The sequence below is a fragment of the Balaenoptera acutorostrata genome, chromosome 11 (assembly GCF_949987535.1).
Source record: "Balaenoptera acutorostrata chromosome 11, mBalAcu1.1, whole genome shotgun sequence".
In the NCBI taxonomy this organism is placed as follows: Eukaryota; Metazoa; Chordata; class Mammalia; order Artiodactyla; family Balaenopteridae; genus Balaenoptera; species Balaenoptera acutorostrata.
Window position 1 is genome coordinate 25,454,126 of NC_080074.1, and position 19,311 is coordinate 25,473,436.

Here is a 19,311-nt window from a genome sequence, read left to right on the forward strand (position 1 = left end):
CAATTGCAATAAAACTTTATAGTTATTGATCACTAAGAAATAATATATTAGGGCTTCCCTGGTGGTGCAGTGGTTGAGAGTCCGCCTGCCAATGCAGGGGACACAGGTTCGAGCCCTGGTCTGGGAAGATCCCACATGCTGCGGAGCAACTGGGCCCGTGAGCCACAACTACTGAGCCTGCGCGTCTGGAGCCTATGCTCCGCAACAAAAGAGAGGCCGCGATAGTGAGAGGCCCGCGCACCGCGATGAAGAGTGGCCCCCACTTGCCGCAACTAGAGAAAGTCCTTGCACAGAAACGAAGACCCAACACAGCCAAAAAAAAAAAAAAAAAAAAAAAAGAAATAATACATTAGAGCCCATGAATTCAAAAGTAAAATGCCCTTGTCTTTTCTGTTTGTGGTTACCTACAAATATCTTTTTTTTCCTGCTTTTTTAAAGGATTTAAATAAGCGGTTATCACTGCCTGCGGATATCAGAATACCTGATGGATATCTTGAAAAGTTGCAGATAAACAGTCCACCATTTGATCAACCAATGAGCCGAAGGTCTCGGAGAGCTTCCTTAGTAAGTTTTTAAGTCTACTATCTGCACCATCAGATCTGGTTGTTTGATTTTCTGGGTACAAACATTTTATATTAATTTTTATATTTAATTGTTGAATAGCTAAAGTATATTATGTTGCTTTCTGGATTTCGTCATTTTCCTTTCTTAAGAGTTTAAAGATATTATATTGGAATAGAATTTAAGGTATATTTTATTTTTTGGTAAATTTTACTGATACATGCTAGATGAACTGAATATGTACTAGATATGTAAGTATTTATTACTGTATACTAGATATACAGAAAAGTACATAAACCATAATTGATAGCTCCATGAATTTTTGTAAAGTTAACATACCTGTGTAACAAGTACCCAGATAAATGAAATTCCAAAAATCCCGGAAAACCTGTCCTGTCACTTCTTTGTTCACTTTCTACCCTCACTTCTTCAACTTTAGCCATTATCCCTGCCTTCTAATGCCAAAGATTAGTTTTACTTATATGTTTCCCACTGTTTTGATTATATTATGTTTATAGTGTTTTAATATCAGGAAAGACTTCTTTATTCTCATTTACATACACATTCTTATTTATTTAAAAAATGCGTTTGATATTCTTTTTCTGATTATTCTTAAACTTTTGAACTTTATATAATTATGAATATACAAATTATTAAAATACATTTTATTCAAATATATAAAAATGTATTTATACAAGTTTATATATATAGTATACAATAAATATTCTATTATGTATGTATTATGTATGTACGCAGTGTGTATTCTTTTGTGATTGACTTCTTTTGTTCAGTGTTGTGCTTGTTTTTCATTTAGGTTATTGCATGTGGTTATGTAATTCATTTGTTCTTTTTGTTGTGTGGTATTCCATTGTGTGAGTATGCTATATTTTATCCACTCTTCTGTTGATGGACGTTTACATTTGAGTTATTTTTAGTTTTGGCTATGATCAAATATTGCTTCTATCACTATTCCTGTTCATGTGTTTCGGTTAACATATGTAAGCATTTCTGTTGGGTGCATATCTAAGAGTGGAATTGTTGGATCAGATTATATGCATATGTTCACCTCTTCTAGGTATTGTCAAAATAGTTTCCGAAGTGATTATACCATTTTACACTCCTATCACCAGTATATGAGAGTTCTAGTTGCTCTCCATGCAGTTTTTTTTTTTTAATTTATTTATTTATTCATTTTTAGCTACGTTGGGTCTTTGTTGCTGTGCACAGGCTTTCCCTAGTTGCGGCGAGTGGGGGCTACTCTTTGTTGCAGAGCACGGGCTCTAGGCACGCGGGCCTCAGTAGTTGTGGCTCGAGGGCTCTAGAGCACAGGCTCGGTGCACAGGCTTAGGCATGTGAGATCTTCCTGGACCAGGGATTGAACCCGTGTCCCCTGCATTGGCAGGCGGATTCTTAACCACTGTGCCGCCAGGGAAGCCCCTCTCCATTCGATTTTCTGATATTGTCTCTTCTTTTTTAAAAAAAATTGTTTTTAACTTTTCTTGTGAGTGTATAGTGCTATCTCGTGGTTTTATTTTTCATTTTCCTGATGCCTTAAGTTGAACACCTTTCCAATATTTATTGGCCATTTAGATATCCTCTTCTTTTTTTTTTTTTTTTTCCACACACACACACTGTATTTTATTTTTACAAGAGATAAATAGACTGACACCAAGCATTGTACATGGATGACCACAACAAAAGCAACAATGATTGCAATTACCAAACATGAAACACACTCATACTATGTCATAATATTGACATTCAGTCCAGTAATCCTCCACTGTAACAGCTCCTTTACTTTGCAGTGAAAATTGATTTGTATATTCTTTGCCTCTGAGTCCTTGTGGGATTTTTTTTTTTTTAATTCAGACAGAAAGTCACAAAAATTATACTCATCCTCATCAGTTCACTCAGTCCCTTGTAATTAATTATTTTTTTTTCATCTTGATCTTTTGTTAGCACTTTTATGAGTTCATCAGATTTTCATTAGAGTTCTGAAAATGCTTATTCATTCAGTTCAGCAGTACAGTCAGTTACCAGAAACCTGTACTTGTCAGAGTCTTTTCCATGAATTTCTTGAAGATGAAACCCTTTTATAGGAACATATTTGCAAAATCATCAGAGTACACCCAGAACTGCCTGTAAATGACAAAAGACTTAAAAATGACCATGGTTAAAGATTTGATGAAAGTTCATAATAATGCAGTTGACAAGAAAATTAGTTATTTCTGAGATATACATTTTAAAGTAATAACTAGGATTATTACTTATAACATTATACCAGAACATATAAGATTTTTAGAAGTTTCCTGTAATGTCTGAAACATTTATATTAACATATTTCCATACATATTTCCATACAAATACAAATATAAGATTTTTAGAAATTTCATGTAATGTCTGAAACATTTATATTAACATATTTCCACACAAATACAAATATAAGATTTTTAGAAATTTCATGTAATGTCTGAAACATTTATATTAACATATTTCCATACAAATAACCCAATGAAAGTTTAGTATTAGTTGTTTTGTTTGTTTTTTTGTTTTGTTTTGTTTTTATACTGCAGGTTCTTATTAGGCATCAGTTTTATACACATCAGTGTATACATGTCAATCCCAATCGCCCAATTCAGCACACCACCATCCCCACCTCACCGCAGTTTTCCCCCCTTGGTGTCCATATGTCCATTCTCTACATCTGTGTCTCAACTTCTGCCCTGCAAACTGGCTCATCTGTACCATTTTTCTAGGTTCCACATACATGCATTAATACACGATATTTGTTTTTCTCTTTCTGACTTACTTCACTCTGTATGACAGTCTCTAGATCCATCCACGTCTCAACAAATGACTCAATTTCGTTGCTTTTTATGGCTGAGTAATATTCCATTGTATATATGTACCACCACTTCTTTATCCATTCGTCTGTTGATGGGCATTTAGGTTGCTTCCATGACCTGGCTATTGTAAATAGTGCTGCAATGAACATTCGGGTGCATGTGTCTTTTTGAATTACGGTTTTCTCTGGGTATATGCCCAGTAGTGGGATTGCTGGGTCATATGGTAATTCTATTTTTAGTTTTTTAAGGAACCTCCATATTGTTCTCCATAGTGGCTGTATCAATTTACATTCCCACCAACAGTGCAAGAGGGTTCCCTTTTCTCCACACCCTCTCCAGCATTTGTTGTTTGTAGATTTTCTGATGATGCCCATTCTAACAGGAGTGAGGTGATACCTCATTGTAGTTTTGATTTGCATTTCTCTAATAATTAGTGATGTTGAGCATCTTTTCATGTGCTTCGTGGCCGTCTGTATGTCTTCTTTGGAGAAATGTCTATTTAGGTCTTCTGCCCATTTTTGGATTGGGGTGTTTGTTTCTTTGATATTGAGCTGAATGAGCTGTTTATATATTTTGGAGATTAATCCTTTGTTGATGTTGATGTTGATTTGCAAATGTTGCAAATGTTGATTCATTTGCAAATATTTTCTCCCATTCTGAGGGTTGTCTTTTCATCTTGTTTATGGTTTCCTTTGCTGTGCAAAAGCTTTGAAGTTTCATTAGGTCCCACTTGTTTATTTTTGTTTTTATTTCCATTCCTCTAGGAGGTGGATCAAAAAAGATCTTGCTGTGATTTATGTCAAAGAGTGTTCTTCCTATGTTTTCCTCTAAGAGTTTTATAGTGTCCAGTCTTATATTTAGGTCTCTAATCCATTTTGAGTTTATTTTTGTGTATGGTGTTAGGGAGTATTCTAATTTCATTCTTTTACATGTAGCTGTCCAGTTTTCCCAGCACCACTTATTGAAGAGACTGTCTTTTCTCCATTGTATATCTTTGTCTCCTTTGTCATAGATTAATTGACCATAGGTGCGTGGGTTAATCTCTGGGCTTTCTGTCTTGTTCCATTGATCTATGTTTCTGTTTTTGTGCCAGTACCATATTGTCTTCATTACTGTAGCTTTGTAGTATAGTCTGAAGTCAGGGAGTCTGATTCCTCCAGCTCCATTTTTTTGCCTCAAGACTGCTTTGGCTATTCGGGGTCTTTTGTGTCTCCATACAAATTTTAAGATGATTTGTTCTAGCTCCGTAAAAAATGCCATTGGTAATTTGATAGGGATTGCATTGAATCTGTAGATTGCTTTGGGTAGTATACTCATTTTCACAATGTTGATTCTTCCAATCCAAGAACATGGTATATCTCTCCATCTGTTGGTATCATCTTTAATTTCTTTCATCAGTGTCTTATAGTTTTCTGCATACAGGTCTTTTGTCTCCCTAGGTAGGTTTATTCCTAGGTATTTTATTCTTTTTGTTGCAGTGGTAAATGGGAGTGTTTCCATAATTTCACTTTCAGATTTTTCATCATTAGTGTATAGGAATGCAAGAGATTTCTGTGCATTAATTTTGTAACCTGCAACTTTACCATATTCATTAATTAGCTCTAGCAGTTTTCTGGTGGCAGTTTTAGGATTCTCTATGTATAGTATCATGTCATCCGCAAACAGTGACAGTTTTACTTCTTCTTTTCCAATTTGTATTCCTTTTATTTCTTTTTCTTCTCTGATTGCCGTGGCTAGGACTTCCAGAACTATGTTGAATAATAGTGGTGAGAGTGGACATCCTTGTCTCGTTCCTGATCTTAGAGGAAATGCTTTCAGTTTTTCACCATTGAGAATGGTGTTTGCTGTGGGTTTGTCATATATGGCCTTTATTATGTTGAGGTAGGTTCCCTCTATACCCACTTTCTGGAGAGTTTTTATCATAAATGGGTGTTGAATTTTGTCAAAAGCTTTTTCTGCATCTATTGAGATGATCATATGGTTTTTATTCTTCAATTTGTTAATATGGTGTATCACATTGATTGATATGCGTATATTGAAGAATCCTTGCATCCCTGGGATAAATCCCACTTGATTGTGGTGTATGATCCTTTTAATGTGCTGTTGGATTCTGTTTGCTAGTATTTTGTTGAGGATTTTTGCATCTATATTCATCAGTGATATTGGTCTGTAATTTTCTTTTTTTGTAGTGTCTTTGTCTGGTTTTGGTATCAGGGTGATGGTGGCCTCATAGAATGAGTTTGGGAGAGTTCCTTCCTCTGCAATTTTTTGGAAGAGTTTGAGAAGGATGGGTGTTAGCTCTTCTCTAAATGTTTGATAGAATTCACCTGTGAAGCCATCTGGTCCTGGACTTTTGTTTGTTGGAAGATTTTTAATCACAGTTTCAATTTCATTACTTGTGATTGGTCTGTTGATATTTTCTGTTTCTTCCTGGTTCAGTCTTGGAAGGTTATACCTTTCTAAGAATTTGTCCATTTCTTCCAGGTTGTCCATTTTATTGGCATAAAGTTGCTTGTAGTAGTCTCTTAGGATGTTTTGTATTTCTGCGGTGTCTGTTGTAACTTCTCCTTTTTCATTTCTGATTTTATTGATTTGAGTCCTCTCCCTCTTTTTCTTGATGAGTCTGGCTAATGGTTTATCAATTTTGTTTATCTTCTCAAAGAACCAACTTTTAGTTTTATTGATCTTTGCTATTGTCTTCTTTGTTTCTATTTCATTTATTTCTGCTCTGATCTTTATGATTTCTTTCCTTCTGCTAACTTTGGGTTTTGTTTGTTCTTCTTTCTCTAGTTTCTTTAGGTGTAAGGTTAGATTGTTTACTTGAGATTTTTCTTGTTTCTTTAGGTAGGCTTGTATAGCTATAAACTTCCCTCTTAGAACCGCTTTTGCTGCATCCCATAGGTTTTGCGTCATCGTGTTTTCATTGTTATTTGTCTCTAGGTATTTTTTTATTTCCTGTTTGATTTCTTCAGTGATCTCTTGGTTATTTAGTAACGTATTGTTTAGCCTCCATGTGTTTGTCTTTTTTACGTTTTTTTCCCTGTAATTCATTTCTAATCTCATAGCGTTGTGGTCAGAAAAGATGCTTGATATGATTTCAATTTTCTTAAATTTACTGAGGCTTGATTTGTGACCCAAGATGTGATCTATCCTGGAGAATGTTCCGTGCGCACTTGAGAAGAACATGTAATCTGCCGTTTTTGGATGGAATGTCCTATATATATCAATTAAATCTATCTGGTCTATTGTGTCATTTAAAGCTTCTGTTTCCTTATTTATTTTCATTTTGGATGATCTGTCCATTGGTGTAAGTGAGGTGTTAAAGTCCCCCACTATTATTGTGTTACTGTCGATTTCCTCTTTTATAGCTGTTAGCAGTTGCCTTATGTATTGAGGTGCTCCTATGTTGGGTGCATATATATTTATAATTGTTATATCTTCTTTTTGGATTGATCCCTGGATCATTATGTAGTGTCCTTCCTTGTCTCTTGTAACATTCTTTATTTTAAAGTCTCTTTTATCTGATATGAGTATAGCTACTCCAGCTTTCTTTTGATTTCCATTTGCATGGAATATCTTTTTCCATCCCCTCACTTTCAGTCTGTATGTGTCCCTAGGTCTGAAGTGGGTCTCTTGTAGACAGCATATATATGGGTCTTGTTTTTGTATCCATTCAGCCAGTCTATGTCTTTTGGTTGGGGCATTTAATCCATTCACGTTTAAGGTAATTATCGATATGTATGTTCCTATGACCATTTTCTTAATTGTTTTGGGTTTGTTTTTGTAGGTCCTTTTCTTCTCTTGTGTTTCCCACTTAGAGAAGTTCCTTTAGCATTTGTTGTAGAGCTGGTTTGGTGGTGCTGAATTCTCTTAGCTTTTGCTTGTCTGTAAAGCTTTTGATTTCTCCATCAAATCTAAATGAGATCCTTGCTGGGTAGAGTAATCTTGGTTGTAGGTTCTTCCCTTTCATCACTTTAAGTATTTCATGCCACTCCCTTCTGGCTTGCAGAGTTTCTGCTGAGAAATCAGCTGTTAACCTTATGGGAGTTCCCTTGTATGTTATTTGTCGTTTTTCCCTTGCTGCTTTCATTAATTTTTCTTTGTCTTTAATTTTTGCCACTTTGATTACTATGTGTCTCGGCGTGTTTCTCCTTGGGTTTATTCTGTATGGGACTCTCTGCGCTTCCTGGACTTGGGTGGCTATTTCCTTTCCCATGTTAGGGAAGTTTTCGACTATAATCTCTTCAAATATTTTCTCTGGTCCTTTCTCTCTCTCTTCTCCTTCTGGGACCCCTATAATGCGAATGTTGTTGCGTTTAATGTTGTCCCAGAGGTCTCTTAGGCTGTCTTCATTTCTTTTTATTCTTTTTTCTTTAGTCTGTTCCGCAGCAGTGAATTCCACCATTCTGTCTTCCAGGTCACTTATCCGTTCTTCTGCCTCCGTTATTCTGCTATTGATTCCTTCTAGTGTAGTTTTCATTTCAGTTATTGTATTGGTCATCTCTGTTTGTTTGTTCTTTAATTCTTCTAGGTCTTTGTTAATCATTTCTTGCATCTTCTCAATCTTTGCCTCCATTCTTATTCCGAGGTCCTGGATCATCTTCACTATCATTATTCTGAATTCTTTTTCTGGAAGGTTGCCTATCTCCACTTCATTTAGTTGTTTTTCTGGGGTTTTTTCTTGTTCCTTCATCTGGTACATAGCCCTCTGCCTTTTCATCTTCTCTGTCTTTCTGTAACTGTGGTTTTTGGTCCACAGGCTGCAGGATTGTAGTTTTTCTTGCTTCTGTTGTCTGCCCTCTGGTGGTTGAGGCTATCTAAGAGGCTTGATGGGAGGCTCTGGTGGTGGGTAGAGCTGACTGTTCGATATCCTCTTCTTTGAATTAGGTGTTCAAGTCTATTATCTCTTTACTCTTGGACTTTCTGCCTTTTTCTTACTGGTTTGTTAGGAATTCTTCATACATTTTGTATAAAGGACCTTTGTCAGTTACGTGTCTTGCAAATATCTTCTCCCAACCTGTAGCAGTTGACCCAGCACTGCTTATTGAAAGGATAGCTTTCCCCATTGCAGTGTCACCTTTGACATAAATTGAGTTGATTGTGTATGTGAGGATCTGTTTTGGATGACTTTAGTTCTATGGTAGAAGTATATATAAAGTGCTATGAGACAATTAAAGAGACAGCAAGTAAAATGTCTTTGCACATCACAGGCTTACAGAGGTGATAGTGCTTAAGCTGGCTCTAGAAGGATGGGTAGTTATTTGACATTCACCATTATACAACAAGGTTAAAGTGTAATACCAACTTGACTTTGGTATAGGTTTATGATCATCATAGTTTTGCATCACTGCTTAAGACATTTTTTTTTTTTTTTTTTTTTTAGAGGATTTTCTTATTTATTTATTTATTTATTTATTTATTTTTGGCTGTGTTGGGTCTTCGGTTCGTGCGAGGGCTTTCTCCAGTTGCGGCAAGCGGGGGCCACTCTTCATCGCGGTGCGGGGACCGCTCTTCATCGCGGTGCGCGGGCCTTTCTCTATCGCGGCCCCTCCCGTCGCGGGGCACAGGCTCCAGACGCGCAGGCTCAGCAATTGTGGCTCACGGGCCCAGCTGCTCCGTGGCATGTGGGATCTTCCCAGACCAGGGCTCGAACCCGTGTCCCCTGCATTAGCAGGCAGATTCTCAACCACTGCGCCACCAGGGAAGCCCCAAGACATTTTTATTCAAATAACTTTGTCATTTAATTACCAGCTTGCAAGTATTCTTTGGTTATCAATTTTTATTAAAGATTGGTAATTAAGATAAGTTTTGGAGTTAGTAAATATTTCAGATTGGGACTAAAGGTATGGTTTAATCACCAAAGCTATCATCTAAGACCTGTCTTTTTCAGTGTACATGAAATTAAGGAAAACAGTGCCCTCTAATGAATGTTAAGTGACTGGAGTTTTTATTGTGTTGAGTGTTCCTATCTACCTCCCTTGCTTTTTGATCTGAAATGGCTTATAGATTTCAGATTAATCATGCCAGCTCTGTTTTGGTTTCTATTGATTCATCCTTCATTATTTATCTACCTTTACTAAAGCCATGGTTTCTTTGAAATATATTAGAAAATTATTCTTCAATACCCTAGGTTTATATGTGAAGGGGAAGGATTAGGGAATGCATGGAAAGGAGATGGGAAAAGAAAAATATTCTTCACATTTGTTAGAGCTCATGTTTCCATGGATGATATACTCTTTATCTAAAAAAAAAACATTTTTCAAGACAAAATATAAAATTTTGTCTTTCTAAAAGGATAAAACTTTGTTGTTGTTTTTTTCAATAGCAGTGTATTATAAGTAGGGTAGTAAAAATAACATAAATCCTTTGTTTGAGTGGGAAATAAGAAACAAGTCAGAGAGTTCATTTCTGGTAGAGAAAGAGATACAATAGGGCTGATTGGTTCTTCTATGAATTTATGATCATCAGCCTCAGTTGGATTCTCAGTATCGCTCGGCTACCCTATTGTATTGTATTTCTCTGGTTAATTCTTCCCCTCTCTAAGCAGATGACCTCTCCCACTGCATGACAAAGAAGAGAGAAGCCACTAACCAGAAACCCTCTCATTTTCTGAATTACACTAATTCTCCTCTTTCCTTTCTTTAATAGTGAGGAATTGTCCTTCTTCCTATCCCATCTCCTCAGGATGCTTAGAATATTTGTTATTCCTATACACTCATGGATAGTCAGTCTCCCTCTCTTGCTGAATCCTTTCTGTTGACTTTTTATTTAAATAAGTTTTTTATTTTAGAGTAGTTATAGATTTACAGAAAAATTTAAAAATCATATAGAGAGTTCCCATGTACCGCATACTCAGTTACCCCTGTTATTAACATTTTACATTACTTTAGTACATTTTTCACAACTAAGGAAACCAATATTGGTACATTACTATTAACTAAACTCCATACTTTGTTCAAATTTCCCTAGTTTTCCACTAATATCTTTTTTTCCCCAGGATCCCATCCAGAACACCACATTACATTTAGTCATTCTATCTCATGTTAAAGATATTGGTTATTAGATTGGTGAAGTGTTATTTAATATTCATTTATAGTTGATAAGAAATGGAATATTCTAACTCTTAACATACTGAGTTAAACATTAAACTAGTGGGAAAGCCCATAGGCAGATAGTGATTGGTTAGGGCATTGTTGCACTTACAATGATGACATGCCCCGTGGAAGTTTTGTAAGAGTGTTAAGTGCAGCTTTAGTAGACTAAGGCTATATATGAAAGTTTGTCTCATTTTATTGAAGTTTAAGTTATACACATTTTAAGAATCTGCCTCTTCCTAAACAATGAGTTTTGGATTCCTCATTCATGACTTTACCAATATATATCATATGTAGTCCTTGTTGCTAGAACAGGTGAGAAAATAGGGTATCAAGTCCTGATGTCTCTCAGAAATAATAAATATATTATGTGGTGTGGAAGTGAGGTTCAAAGTCCACCCACAACTTAATTTACCTTTGGCATATTATGGACAGGGTTAAGGTAGTATCATCATGATGACAGCACACTTTTGTAAGACAAATGATCAAGTAGAATAGAGATTCTCAGTCTCTTTTCTGCCCCCCACATATCTAAGAACACATTTCTGTCAGTAACAGTAACTCGGTAAATCTCACAAGGAGGGAAATGGATGTTTGAAAAATCTCCCTTTGCCCCCAGTGTTTCTTATATACACATTCACTTTTAGAATGGCATCTATAGAACTTTTGCACGTATTTCAGTTGTTTTGAAGCTCAATTAGAACTGCATTGCCAGCATGTTAATACATCTTTATAACTTTGATAGAGTGATTATATTGCCAGAGCCAAAGTAATCAAGAAATATCCCATAATACTCGATGCTACTTACAAGTTACCCTGAATTATAGGAATCTGGCTATTATAAATTATATTTTTGTTTAATTTTCATGTGCTTATGGTACAAGAGCTGATTGAACAGGAATTTGCTTGGTTTTCCAAAAAGCCAAGTATTCTCTTAGAGCAATGAAGTATGAGAAAAAAATTATCTTTGTTTGAAAAGCAGAATTAAGGAAATGTTTATGTTGTATTAAAATACAAAGCTTACTGTTCCATTCCTTTAGCTGTTATTTCTGTTTTTATGAGACTTTAAAAATATTCTAAAGTAATCTAGGATGGAACTCAGTCTAGATTGTGAACTTTTGAAAGCAGGAATCATATCTGTCTTCTTCACTATATCCCCAGTACCTAGCATTGTGCTTGGTAAATATTGAATAAGTGAGCTTTGTCCTCTGTCCTCTGAATAATTTCCGTAGGAGAGCGTGTCAACAAGCTAGTCATTATATCTATTGTTAATCTTGTCATGTTCAGCAGATAAAAATGCAAGCAAAATTTTATAGAAATTCCATATAAAGATTCAGTAAGTAATATTTGGATGTAATTATTAAATCCTAAAGGTTGGGAATCATTAAAATGTTGTGAGGTGGGTACACTTTACTCTGAATTGGGTTGTGGCAGATAATTCCAGTATTTACCTTCTTTTTAAAAAGCAGACTTTCAGCATATTTTAATAATCTCACTAAGTTTCATTCTTTGAAGAGTGACTCTTTGTAATGTTAATTTTTGATGCATCTCACAGTTTATTCCTTGTATACTTTATATGATACAGTAAATCTCTACAACATTTTTATCTTTATAATCTTGAATTTATAGTTCATTTATACACTCTTTAAAGCAAACCTCAGCATTTTTTTCATAGTCACCATTGGACCAAAGTGTACTTGATCTTTTAAGGGCATGCTAGTATTTATTCACTTAAGGTAAAAGAATGAATAAGAAAATATCCCAACTCCTGATAAGAAAAAGTTCCCAGGAATTCCCTGGTGGTCCAGTGGTTAGAACTCTGCACTTTCACTGCTGAGGGCACAGGTTCAATTCCTGGTCAGGGAACTAAGATCCCACAAGCCACGCAACATAGCCCAAAAAAAAAAAAAAAAAAAAAGTTCCTAGCTTGTAGTTATATTTTTCTATGTGCTTCTTATTGTTACATATGATGACATTTTTATTATATTTTGGGGGGGGACATTTATTATTTTGTTCATACTAGTTTCCATTTATTCTTTAAATATAGTTCTTTTTCCTTCATAAAGAAATGTGATATGAGACTTAAAATTCATGGCAGAACAGTTTCATGTTTGTGAATTTAATCACCTGAATTCTAGAGATAGGTATAAGAAAATAAACACATTCTATCATAGTTTGTGTGACCTTGGTAATTAGCCTTTTTTTAAGTGTTAAGACAATATGTAAATAGACTATAAAAACATGCAAAGTCAAAAGGCTATTCAGAATCAGGTTCTCATGTACCAGATGGTGGGCTGTTTGCCACATTTTCCATATTAAAATAAAAAACTCCATTTATATTTAGCAAGTGTTGTCTAGGGTAGTTTTACCTTATTATTCTGTATAATTATTGATAATAGAAAGCAAGGACTTAATGTCTGTGAGTCATATATAAGATAGTACATGGGTGGATGGTGCATGATGGTTCCAAAATCTCACTTTTTTAAATAAATTTTTTTTGAAAATACCATATATAGAAAAAAGTCTTTAAGAGTGCAGAAAGAAGCAATTTTTCATTCATTCAATAATACCACCTGTGACCACAGTTTTTATTAGTTTACCAAAATTGAATTAAGTACTATTAGATATGCAGTTTTCCTCATGGCTTTTATTTTATTTTTAATGTATTTATTTTATTTATTTATTTTTGGCTGTGTTGGGTCTTCGTTGCTGCACACGGGCTTTCTCTAGTTGCGGTGAGCTGGGGGCTACTCTTTGTTGCGGTATGTGTGCTTTTTATTGCGGTGGCTTCTCGTTGTGGAGCACAGGCTCTAGGCATGCGGGCTTCAGAAGTTGTGGCACGAGGGCTCAGTAGAGCACAGCCTCAGTAGTTGTGGCGCACGGGCTTAGTTGCTCTGCAGCATGTGGGATCTTCCCGGACCAGGGCTCGAACCTGTGTCCCCTGCATTGGCAGGTGGATTCTTAACCACTGCACCACCAGGGAAGTCCCTGCATGGCTTTTAAATTGTTACATATCCTTGTAACAAAAGGATAGAAACAGTTCCTTTGAGAGGCCTCTGCTACTTCTGGCCATTCAGTTTGGGGCAGTTTATCCTTTTGTTCCAAGTGGTGAGAGATGTTAAGTCAAATTGTCAAGTATCATTTTTATTTTATTCAACACCTCCAGAAAAAATTGTGTATTTGAACCTCCAGAATTTGACTAAAACATAGTATTTAATGATCCAGCCTTATTTATACACCTTTGAGAGCTGAGGTTATATATAAAAGAACATTATTCCTTTCACTGGCTATTTATTTAAGGGCATTAGTATCACTCTAAAGTGAGAAGTGAATTTTTAGATTATTATTGCCTTTTGCACTATCTACAAAGGGTTACTAGAAAGCAGTTTAAGAAAATTCTTATTCTTCTCCTCTGTTTAACTTCCCCCCCCCCATTTCTGCTCTCTCAATCCCTAAATTTTTATCACTTGGTTTTTTCTTTTTTTCCTAAATCTTTTGTGTTAGAGTTTTTTGTTCTGTTTGTTTTTAGTTTTTAAATGCTGGGTTTCCGTTACATATTTGAGTATTCCATCTATCTCATTTATTGACTCCATAGAAAGTAGGCAAACAATCTCAAGGTTTAAAAGCAATGGTTTTAAGAACTCACTTTTAAACCCCTTTTTTGGGGATGGAGGGGACTGATTTAGATTTATATTGCTTCTTCTGTGTTAGCCATTTCCTGATTCAGAATAGAGTGTGACTTGCAGTTGTCTTTTTTATTATATTTTGGTGGGAAAACCTGAAATAAATAGTATTTTGTTTTTTGCAGGCCTTCCTAGGGAACACAAAGATTGGTGAAGGAAAATATGTAGGAAAATTATTTATTTTGCAGTTTTGTTAAAAAGAAAATCATGTAGTTACCTTTTATAAAATTCTTTAGTATCTTAAAATATCTGTGGTATCTTAAAATCTCAGGGTCTTAAAATAGGACAAAATTTTTTCATAGCAGAATATTTTCTAGTTAATTTTTATTGGAGTATAGTTGCTTTACAATGTTGTGTTAGTTTCTACTGCACAGCAGAGTGAATCAGCCATACATATACGTATATTCCCCTCCCTTTTGGATTTCCCTCCCATTTAGGACACCACAGTGCATTAAGTAGAGTTCCCTGTGCTATACAGTATGGTCCCCTCAGTTGTCTATTTTATACATAGTATCAGTAGTGTATATGTATCAATCCCAATCTCTCATTTCTTCCCACCCCACCCCTTTTCCCCTTGGTATCCATACATTTGTTCTCTACGTCTCTGTCTCTATTTCTGCTTTGCAAATAAGGTAATCTATACCATTTTTCTATATTCCACATATATGCATTAATATATGATATTGGTTTTTCTCTTTCTTTTTTATTTTATTTTTATACAACAGGTTCTTATTAGTTATCTGTTTTATACATATTAGTGTATATATGTCAATCCCAATTTCCCAATTCATCCCCCACCCCTGGCCCCCTTTCCCCGCTTGGTGTCCATACGGTGTTCTCTACATCTGTGTCTCTATTTCCGCCTTGCAAACTGGTTCATGTGTACCATTTTTCTAGATTCCACATATATGCGTTAATATACAATATTTGTTTTTCTCTTTCTGACTTATTTCACTCTGTATGACACTCTCTAGGTCCATCCACATCTCTACAAATGACCAGTTTCGTTCCTTTTTATGGCTGAGTAATATTCCATTGTGTGTATGTAGCGCATCTTCTTTACCCATTCCTCTGTTGATGGACATTTTGGTTGCTTCCATGTCCTGGCTATTGTAAATAATGCTGCTGTGAACATTGTGGTACGTGTATCATTTTGAATTATGGTTTTCTCTGGGTATATGCCCAGTGGTGGGATTGCTGGATTATATGAATTCTATTTTTAGTTTTTTAAGGAACCTCCATACTGTTTTCCATAGTGGCTGTATCAATTTACATTCCCACCAACAGTGCAAAAGGGTTCCCTTTTCTCCACACCTTCTCCAGCATTTATTGTTTGTACATTTTTTGATGATGCCCATTCTGACCAGTGTTAGGTGATAGATACATCATTGTAGTTTTGATAATAGCAGAATGTTTTTTGTTTGTTTTTATTTATTTTTGGCTGTGTTGGGTCTTCATTGCTGTATGCAGGCTTTCTCTAGTTGCGGCGAGTGGGGGCTACTCTTCGTTGTGGTGCGTGGGCTTCTCACTGTGGTAGCTTCTCTTGTTGCGGAGCATGGGCTCTAGGTGCGCGGGCTTCAGTAGTTGCAGCATGCGGGCTCAGTAGTTGTGGCTTGTGGGCTCTAGAGCACAGGCTCAGTAGTTGTGGCACACAGGCTTAGTTGCTCTGCAGCATGTGGGATCTTCTCTGACCAGGGATCGAACCCGTGTCTCCTGCATTGGCAGGTGGATTCTTAACCACTGCGCCATTAAGTAAGTCCGCATAGCAGAATGTTAATCGATCTATGTAAAAGATGGGTTGACAATTTTAATTGTGAACTTTGATATTTTTGAACCTTTGAATGTTCCAGTTTTAAAATTTTATTTTAAAATTTGACAGGTGTTCAACAATTTAATTATAATCAGATTTTTCTATTCCAAGAGACTCTTCAGAGCAGGAGAGTTTCAGAAATTGAGGCAGTGATGAATTGAAATTTTAAGAATACTAAATTTATAATTGTTTGCTTTCAGTCAGAAATTGGGTTTGGAAAAATGGAAACCTACATCAAATTGGAAAAGCTTGGAGAGGTAAGTTAATACTTATTTCAAACATGTAAGGTGCATTTTTTTCTTGTTCATCATCTAAAAGATTATATCTTGTTCTGAAAAGGCAACAGAATGTTAGAAGGAAAAACCCTTTAATTCTTGAAATCATCCCATCAGTGTGAGAAGAAATGTATTTTTTAAATAGCCATATAACCTGCCATTGAAGCATAAAATATTGTGCTTTCTTGGTAACAAAATAGACATTTAATTTGTTAGTTAGCTTCCTGGTATTCTTTGTCTGTGCTGTCATGTAGGAAATTGCATGTGTTCAAACTTGTGAAAAATCAAAATACTATCATTAGGGTTAAAGACACATCTCATTAAAGGTTAAGGAAATTCTTGACCCATAAGACCTTGGTTTTATTGAAGTTACTACTAGTACTGACTAATTTTGAAATGGTCTACCTCCCAGAGTGAGAAAGTGAGAAGAAAATAATAGAATTAGTTACTAGGGAGGCCTTAAGGGAGTTTGAGGACTATCCTGGCAATGATAGAAGAAATCTATAGAATATATTTGTTTTTTAAAGGAGAGCTCTTGCATACAAAGATTCTGAAAAGTCTGAAAACGGGTAAAATTTCACAAAATGTTAGTTAAATTTTCAGTTTTCACTTACTATGCTTAATTAATTTCCTCAATCTCCACATACCATTGCAGTTAAAGTACCTTTGATTCTAAATCTATTGATTCAGTTATTAATCTAATACAAAGTACAAAAAGTAAATTAAATATTCTCCCTATGTTTTCATACCTTTGAAGCACTCTGTAGGGTTGTAAGAGTAGGGAAGCTGTGCGTATGGAACTGAAAGTCTTCTTAGCTATAGGAAAACTAAGATTAATCATGGTGGGGTTTTCCTTGCAAGATGGAATTTCACACATGCTTAGAAATTAGAAATTTAGTTAGGGCTTTTTATTGTATAGATGATATAGATAGACTCATGATATTTTTGATGTGTCTTTCAAAAATATATTTTGTAGGGTACATATGCAACAGTATATAAAGGAAGAAGTAAATTGACAGAGAATTTGGTGGCATTGAAAGAGATCCGGTTGGAACATGAAGAAGGTGCACCGTGCACAGCAATAAGAGAAGGTATAATTTGTACTTTTGTGAGCAGAATGTATTAATGAAATTTATATAGAATATTTTAAAACCAAAGCTATATAATGAGTTCATTTTTTGTAAGTACAAGGAGCTCAGATATAGAAATAGTACATGACTGGAAAATATATGCCACTACAGCTTATGGCATCTCATTGAGGAGAAAGAATACAATAAAACAAGGCCCTGGGGTGGGGGGGGAAGCAATAACTAAAGCTGAAATATTTAATAAAAGGAATTAGTTAGATATATTATTGTACAGCTTATAATGAAGTACTATGAAGTCATTAAAGATTGTTGTCACAGACAAATATTTGACATTGGGAAATGTTACATATTGATGCATGGGGGAAAGCTAACTATAAATAGTATATACAGGATGTAAATATATTTATATAATGGTATGATTTTTTTAAAAAGATTATCCAGAAAATAGTTTGAGGCAACTGACAAGCAATTTGGAGGAAAAAGGGTACCTTGGACTTTATGTCTAAATTAATCCTAGAAGTCTCAATAAGTTAACATTTGAGAAAAAGAGATGTCATGGAGAGTATTAATGTAATATTGAGGATAATTTAAGTATTGAAAATATCAAACCCAGAACCATAAAAGAAAATTAAAAAATTGATTCTATTAAAATATCTACTACAAATCCCTTTGGTGGATTATTGTTTTAAATTTAAGAGACTCCTAAACTCAATCATTCATATGTTAAACTTAGGATTTTTTTTAAAAAGACTGGCTACCACAGATTGAGTAATTGGCTTTCTTTTCTGTTTTGCAGTTTCACTATTAAAGGATCTAAAACATGCAAATATAGTAACGTTACATGACATTGTTCACACAGATAAATCTTTGACTCTGGTCTTTGAGTATCTGGTAAGCATTTACTAAATGATAAAACATAGCAAATTGGATTTTTTAACAGCCCCGGGAACATTATTGTTATTAGTATTTAATTAAATTATGTGTGGTGCATTCAGTATCTTTCCTCAAAAAACAACTTACTTTTCTGAAAAAGAATATGTATATATATGTATTTATAACTGAGTCACTTTGCTTTACACCAGGCACTAACACAACATTGTAAATCAACTATACTTCAATTTAAAAAAAAAATTTTTTTTAAACTAAACGCTGTTAAGTAAATCAGTCATGCCTTCTCAAAACTATGTATCACATAGTAAAGTGCTGTATTTTTTCAGGATAAAGATCTAAAACAGTACATGGATGACTGTGGAAACATCATGAGTATGCACAATGTTAAGGTATGCTTTAGTGTGTCATTTTAAATTTTATTTAAAGTACAGACAAACACTTAAGCATAGATGAACTACATTACATATGAAATACGCTTCAGAATTTTCTGTTAGGCATTTTAAATAGGTTATTGTCCTGAACATATTTACTCAGAACTTCTGTTTACTACACTGTAGTATTTCTTAGAATCAGACCTTTTTATAGAACTACTTCATTTTAAAAGTTTTAAAAAGTACTTTTGAGGAGTTTGAGGTTTTTGAGCGTGAGCTACCCATTCTCCCTGCTTGGCTCTGCAATAAACCTTTCTCTGCTCCAAAAAAACAAAAACAAAAACAAAAACTTTTGACAATTTCCTTTCACATTATAACATTGATTCTCTTAGATATATATAGAATACATTTACAGGTATATTCTGCTTAAAAAGAAAACAACATGCCTATTTTATCAAAATCCAAATGTTTAAGATCAATGAAAATGATTAGTGCATTCTGCAAAGGGCCTCCTTTACATGGCAAACTCCCCTAAAGTATTTAGAATGGTATTTAATTATAAAACGACTTTTCAAGGTACTAATCTAATGAGTAAGGCCAGGAACCTGCATAGGTATTATGAATACTAGACTGGAAATACCATTCTGTACTGTCAGGAGGAAAAGTAACATATGTTTTCTTACCTGAAAAAT

The 19,311-nt window shown here is 34.9% G+C and overlaps 1 protein-coding gene across 4 annotated transcripts in view; it reads left to right on the forward strand.

The window, feature by feature from the left end:
* Positions 1-19,311, forward strand: part of CDK17 (cyclin dependent kinase 17) — a 119,172-nt gene that overhangs the window by 83,099 nt on the left and 16,762 nt on the right. For all 4 annotated transcript variants that reach the window (XM_007165854.2, XM_057556381.1, XM_057556382.1 and 1 more), the window contains 5 exons: positions 439-564; positions 16,195-16,251; positions 17,246-17,360; positions 18,154-18,248; positions 18,575-18,637. In XM_007165854.2, coding sequence (XP_007165916.1) covers positions 439-564; positions 16,195-16,251; positions 17,246-17,360; positions 18,154-18,248; positions 18,575-18,637 — 456 coding nt within the window. The remainder of the gene's footprint in view (positions 1-438; positions 565-16,194; positions 16,252-17,245; positions 17,361-18,153; positions 18,249-18,574; positions 18,638-19,311) is intronic.